At 37.4% G+C, this 7,509-nt stretch overlaps 1 protein-coding gene across 1 annotated transcript; it reads right to left on the bottom strand.

The window, feature by feature from the left end:
* Positions 1–914, bottom strand: LOC5577544 (succinate dehydrogenase assembly factor 4, mitochondrial). The gene is made up of 2 exons (XM_001656510.2): positions 709–914; positions 1–649 (listed from the first exon to the last, which is right to left on the bottom strand). Exons 1-2 carry the CDS (start codon positions 776–778, stop codon positions 384–386), a joined length of 336 nt encoding a protein of 111 aa, XP_001656560.1. The 5' UTR covers positions 779–914; the 3' UTR covers positions 1–383.
* Between the last annotated feature and the right edge of the window lie 6,595 nt (positions 915–7,509).

A 7,509-nucleotide genomic window follows, 5' to 3' on the forward strand; every position in this document is an offset into this window, starting at 1 on the left:
TTAACAGTTAAGCAATATGTGCTAGAAATACTTTATTCAAAATTGAAATTTGGCATTTATATGATTTACAGCACATTTATAGCACCTAAAACTAAGTCTACCATTACAGTGTGATCAATACGCTATATCTACAACATAGCCAATCCACTTCTGGAAACTGGGAAAATAAATGAGTGAAAAACTATTATATTCATATTAATCCGTCTTTGTTACCCAACTTCGGAATCAGTTACTTCCGGCTCCCAACGTTAGCCTTGGAGAAAAATCTCATGATAATTAAAAACCATCTACAATATGAACTAGATTCCAAACAGCAGAATCGTGACTAAAAAAACCTGGTGCTCCGTCTTTTCATACGTTTGTCCGGTTCAATGACCCGTTACCTAGAAGTCACTGACCCGACCCTTCCGTTCCCAGTCGCCATAGCGGGTCGGTTCCGGTCCCCGAGGGCCTCCGATTTCGCCGGTGTTGGGATTGGTGTTGTTGGGCCACGGTTCCAGCGGTTCCTTTTCCTGGTACGGATGCTTACCGACAATTTCATCCAGCTTGCCGATGGGAGTTTTCTCGCGTAGCTTCTTCTGGAACTCTTCCATTCGAGGGCTCACCGGCTTGTCGGAAGGAGGCTTCGAGGAGAACGATAGCGACGGAACTGCGGAGAATAAAACACGTATTATAGCTGGATTAGGAAGCTGCTTGAATTCTACTTACCTAGGTTCACGATATAGACGTGCCGGGAGGAAATGGACGACAGTTGGTTTAGTAAAACTTTGGATGTCATATTTTCCTAATTCTGAGATTGATTTTTCCTCTAAAAGAACCGCAATGTAACAAACGAACGAACGTAAATGTTTTGCAGGTCCTCGACCTGCTGCACTGCGACACCGAACTGTTGTTGTTCTGTCGGGTCTGTCATCCACGCGGGGTTGAGATATTTTGGTCGAAAGAGCAAGAGAGCCAAAATTTGTACACAATTAATTTAATTTACTTAGGAATAGGTTATTTTATAGCTGCGAAGGCAACACTGAAATAAATAATTTATTATGTATGATTGCTTAACCCAAGAGCGGTCGCGCATTTAACCATCGAAAGTACCACCTCGCTTGAACTGTGTAAAATGCGAGCTTTTTCAAAGGTGCGTGTACTCAGTACACGCATGCGTAGTAATTTTGGAATTCCGAATGGAATCCTTGAGATTCCTACTGGAATCCTTGGGATTCCGACTGGAATCCTTGGGAATCTGACTGAAATGACCACTAATATCTCTAGAATCTTGGGATTCCGACTGGAATCCTTGGGATTCCAACGGGAATCCTTGGGATTCCAACGGGAATCCTTGAGATTCCAACGGAAATCCTTGGGATTCCAACGGGAATCCTTGGGATTCCAACGGGAATCCTTGGGATTCCAACGGGAATCCTTGGGATTCCAACGGGAATCCTTGGGATTCCAACGGGAATCCTTGGGATTCCAACGGGGATCCTTGGGATTCCAACGGGGATCCTTGGGATTCCAACGGGGATCCTTGGGATTCCAACGGGGATCCTTGGGATTCCAACGGGGATCCTTGGGATTCCAACGGGGATCCTTGGGATTCCAACGGGGATCCTTGGGATTCTAACGGGAATCCTTGGGATTCCAACGGGAATCCTTGGGATTCCAACGGGAATCCTTGGGATTCCAACGGGAATCCTTGGGATTCCAACGGGAATCCTTGGGATTCCAACGGGAATCCTTGGGATTCCAACGGGAATCCTTGGGATTCCAACGGGAATCCTTGGGATTCCAACGGGAATCCTTGGGATTCCAACGGGAATCCTTGGGATTCCAACGGGAATCCTTGGGATTCCAACGGGAATCCTTGAGATTCCAACGGGAATCCTTGGGATTCCAACGGGAATCCTTGGGATTCCAACGGGAATCCTTGGGATTCCAACGGGAATCCTTGCGATTCCAACGGGAATCCTTGGGATTCCAACGGCAATCCTTGGGACTCCAACGTCCAACCCTTGGGCTTCCAACGGGAATCCTTGGGATTCCAACGGGAAGTCTACACTGAGAACAGCGTTGCGGTTGAAAATACTATATCAGAGGGTTAAATTAAATACACAACGCCACTTGATTTGTGCAGACTAAATTCGCATTTATTTAGAATATTTTGTGCATTCAATTTTACCATGGCACCATTTGTATAGTAAAAATTACTATATCATGGTTAAAAACTTGCAGCAGACCAGAATCGAACCGAGGATCTGGCGATTGCCAAGCGCGAACGCTAGCCGCTCGGCTATCGACGCGGTTGGATTGAGAGGGAACAAGACGCAAATAAAAAGCGTTCATGATAGCTCAATCGTGGTTGGAATTGTAAATTTAAAAACACGTTCATGGTTCTCATTACTGCAACGCTTGTTTCAGTGTAGTTATTATTGGTAAATGAGAGATTTATGGGAAACAAGACAGTGCTACATCTGTTTGGACACCTTTCCTGAGGAATTTCTTTTTAGATTCTTATTTATTTAACTAAATACATTAAACACAGGGGTTTCTTCAAGAATTTGTTTTCTACGAATTCCTTCGAAGATAAGTCCAGGAATTACTCTACGAAAATCCTTGGCAGTAATTCCGGATGTAACTAATTGAAAATAGCTGGAAAGAATACTTAATAACAAGAAGAAGAACTCCTGTTGGTGCCATTAGTGTAGTTTTTAGACAAAAAATCTAAGTACACAACTAACAATTCACTGTCACAATTAAACATGCATGTTTAATTTTCTTTTAATAATGGTAATTATAGTCGAATAAAATTGTTGTCAAGACAAGACAAGGACAAGAAGCTGCAAAGATGTTCTTTGTTCTAAATGTGTATCAAAGTTCAGCATAATGCATTGCAATTATTAATATGTGAATCAACATAGATCAAATGTTTCCATATGTTTTAAGGTGATTATAAAACGAAGCCACAACCCGAACTTTCAAGAGCACAAAGTTTTGAGAACCCAACCAAAATTTATCCCATTGCACAATGCACAATGGTCGAAAAAAAAAAGAAAGTTTGGCCAAAACTAGTTTTATAGCCTTAATCGATGAAAAATGTAATCTGAATAATAGTAATATTTTATTTAAGTTACGTAATATGTAAACAACCCCTTCTGAAACAATAAAAACGCCAAATAACAAATTTTGTTATTTACATATTACGTAACTTAAAAAAAATATAATAAAAATGTTATCAAAGTTGACTCAAAGTTGAAAGTACAAATGTGGACAAACATTTCAAAAGGGCAAATCGACATTGGTAAACGGTTGCGTTGCATGACGCTGGCGAGCCCAATAGGGCGATATTCAAAACTGAAAAGCCAATAGATGGCTCTTTTTCAGTAGTAGTAAACACAAAAACTCATGTATTATGGATCCGATAGGAATGAGGACAAACATTTTTTTTTTCAATATATTTTTTCTCAATCTTTTAGTGTCGCGACTAATATTTGAATAGTGCACTGTGTTCATAAACATCGCGAGAATGCAGCGCTACACATGTCATTATGACAGTTAATATGTCGGGAACGAGTCACGCGTTGCGTGTCCCACACGTGCGTTCCAATTTGGTGGGCGCGCGATAATATTCACTTTACACTTGATTTCTTATCACTACTATTTGATCCTGGTTCCTGATTGCAAGTAAACTTCCAACAACCGAAGAGCTAAACATTACATATAGTTTGCAATTCACGCCAACTCGACAAAGGGATTGGCAGCACCCCTTCAGAATTCAATGAAACTTTCTGGATGCGAAGAATATGTGAAACTAAGATACTTCTTATACTTTGTTTTTTTTTTTCAAAATCGATCTAGACTAACGTTTGGAAGGGGTCAAAGTTGTTTTTACTTTTTTTGTAAACGCGCATAACTCGAAAACGGTAAGACCTACAAAAAAGTGTTGTATGGAGGACTGTCGTGGAATTCCCTGAAGTTTTAGAAAAAAAAAGTGAAAAAATGATAAAACATTTTCGACACTGAAAAAAAATGATTCAAAACTTTAAAGTCGATTTAAAAAAACGGCCAATTTTTATTTGATTTTGATCATCCTTAAGCAAAAAGTTTCATAATTAAATTTATTAAAAGTCGTCCATACATTGCAAATTGGACATATTTAAGGGAAAAAAGTTTTTCTAACAACGAATTTTTCAAGCCCAAAACGGATTTTTTTTTCAAACATTTTGTTCTAAACCTTCAAATATGATCATGTTTTCAAGTGATAAATCAGTTTGAACCATAAAATAGATTGTATTTTTTATTGAGAACAGTTAAAAAAAAACGGAATTATACAGTGATTATGTTTTTTAAATGAAGGCAATCAATGGACTTCGCCTCTGCCTATGAGAAAATTAACTCCGTCTAACACTCCGACGGATTTTTATGGTTTGAAAGATATCACAACAGTATTGCAAACATTGAAAAGTAACAACCTTATCCAATTCTTTTCTAGAATTGAATTTAATGAAATTATTGCCCAATAGTTTAGGAATTGTCTCTCAGGCAAAAATTTGTGAAAAACTGTTATGCGATGTTTTAGTAAGAACGACTGATTGTTTTTTTCGAGAATGTGAAACTTGTAATTCCAAAGAAATATTACAGGAGAACTAATCTCGCTTTTAGAGGAAAGCGACAAAGAAGATGTAGTTTTTCAGCAATGGCTCCCCACCGATCTCTGTAACTTAGAAACTATAATAAAGCCTGTTGAAGATTTTTTTACGTATTTCGTGAAGAAAGTTGATAAGCTCATAACTAATGATTTTATTTGCAAAGAACAGTCTTCTTTTCTACGAAACAAAAAAAAAACTCCTTAAAACAAGGTGAAATACTGGTAATTAGCGACTTTTCTGAAAATTATAGTTTTATCATACAAAACGCTGCTCAAGGATATCACTGGAATAATTCCCAAGCAACGATACACCCATTCGAGATTTACCATAAAAAAGATAATAAATTGGAAAACGTTAGTTTTATTATAACATCAGAAGTGTTGACCAATGACAGTAGCCAACTTTTGACCAAATTTCTCAAAAGTTATTTTTATGTCAGATGGAGCTGCAGCTCATTATAAAAATAAAAAAAAATCCCAGCTTAAGAAATTTCAAGAAAATACATAGATTGGAAGCAGAGTGGCACTTTTTTGCCACATCTCACGGCAAAGGCCCATGTGACGCTATTGATGGCACTCTCAAGCGAATGGCAAAAAGAGCAAGTCTTGCAAAAGACTATGGAAACACAATCGCAACTCCGCGAGAACTATTCGACTGGACAGTGAAATAAACTAATACATGTATCACCAAATTAAATTTCTGTTATATATCTTATGAACAATATGTTAAAATGTCAGAGGAATTGGTGGAATTGTTTGATAAGGTTAAAACTGTCCCTGGTACACAAAAATATCATTGTTTTAGTCCTATTAGTGATACACAAATTGAAGCGGTATATCAATTGAGAGGATGAACCAAAAATATTCAATTTATTCAATGAAGCTCAAAAATAATGTAAATATTCATGTGCAGATACTACGTTTTAGGATATATAGCAATGATAAAAATAATAATGCATGATAAAAAACTTTTTTCACAAGCATAATATTGACCCTTTCCAGACACCTGTTGAGATTGGCTTTGACCAAATATTTAAGAAATGAAATATTAATATGAAATATATACTTTGCAATTGTAATTTTTAGCATTTCGGTAGTTGTTCAACTTCCACTCGGCTGGTTAGCCGTAAACCATGATTCACAATTGAAAACAAGTATTTATCGAGCAACGGACTCATGTTCCGTAACCGGTCGTTTGAGAACGTCGCGACCCATTGGAAGCCCACACAATAGAAACCTCAGCCAGCACAGTTGCTGACTAGTGTTGTGTGCTATTTCATTACCTAAAAAATAATGCGCTCTAGTGCTAGGCATTGGATATAAATAGAAAGCGTTGTGTTTGGATGGGCATCTAATTCTTCCGAAAGAGGTGCACTTTGCGAAAAAGGACCACGTGATTATTGAGCTGAAATCAAATTCAGGTTAACTTCTGCGTTCATGAGTCCTCTCATGGCGTAGGGGTAACGCGCTTTATCAGGGAGTCGTGAGTTCGATTCTCACTGAGAAGACGTGTAACTTTTTCGCAAAACTTCACATCAATTTGTCCATCTAATCAAATTGCAAATTATATGTAATGTTTAGCTTTTCGGTAGTTGTTAAACTTCCACTCGGCTGGTTAGCCGTAAACCACGATTCACAATTAAAAACAAGTACTTATTTTTACTTTTTGAATATTTTTCACCCAACATTTCTTGCTTTCTGAACTTGTTTTGTTTACTTCTTTCAGCCAAGCCACATAGAAAAAGCAACAGTTGTTTTACGCGAAAATAAGAATTTGACAATGTTCTTGTAAGGTATAACCAATAAAAAACAATACAGTGTTCTGTTACAATATATTACAGGGTGATTACTATATCCTGTCAGTAAAATGAGTAATCATAGAAAAAAAGATGGTTGTATGAATTTTAATTACCAGTGCATATCCAGTTTTGGACATTTATAACATTTGTCTCTGCTATACATAGATAACATATTAATTTTTTTACCTCATTTACCTATTTCCAGCCACAAGTGTTGTTTCAGAAGCATTACAGTTAACACGAACGTTATTCAAAAGCATTCATTTTGACCAAAAAAGACATTTTTTTTCGCTAAAATTTGCCATCATCTGTCTTATGCTATTCCCTAGTAAGTCTAAAAGATTGTAGTAACATGCTGTTTCAATCAGGCAATTTTTTCAGCGGAGTTTAGTCAAAAATACATATCTGTGGAAAACGTGCGTGCCAAGTGCAATGCCTTTAAAACAACACATATGACTAAAAACTAAAGTAAATGAAAAATGATTCAATCTTTATTTTGTCAAAACAAACTTTATAGATGTGCAAAACAAAATATACACCGGATATTAAAATTCATACATACATTTTTTATCCACAATCATTTACTTTACTGACAGGAATTAGTAATCACCCTGTATATTGTTTTTAATTGTATATTCAAACAAGAATAATGTTGCTTCGACAAAACACTGTATTGTATCCATTACTATATATTGTACATCAATAGTTTATTCCATTCACTGAATAGTACGTTTTTATCCGAGTTCTGTGAGAACACAATTATATAGCAATCATATAGCGGGGCCCAGATAGCCGTAGCGGTAAACGCGCAGCTCTTCAGCATGACCTAGCTGAGGGTCGTGGGTTCGAATCCCACCGGTCGAGGATCTTTTCAGGTTGGAAATTTTCTCGACTTCCCAGGGCATAGAGTATCTTCGTACCTGCCACACGATATACACATGCAAAAATGGTCATAGGCATAGTAAGCTCTCAGTTAATAACTGTGGAAGTGCTCATAAGAACACTAAGCTGAGAAGCAGGTTCTGTCCCAGTGGGGACGTAACGCCAGAAAGAAGAAGAAGAGAACACAAT

This window comes from Aedes aegypti, chromosome 2, assembly GCF_002204515.2.
Source record: "Aedes aegypti strain LVP_AGWG chromosome 2, AaegL5.0 Primary Assembly, whole genome shotgun sequence".
NCBI lineage: Eukaryota > Metazoa > Arthropoda > Insecta > Diptera > Culicidae > Aedes > Aedes aegypti.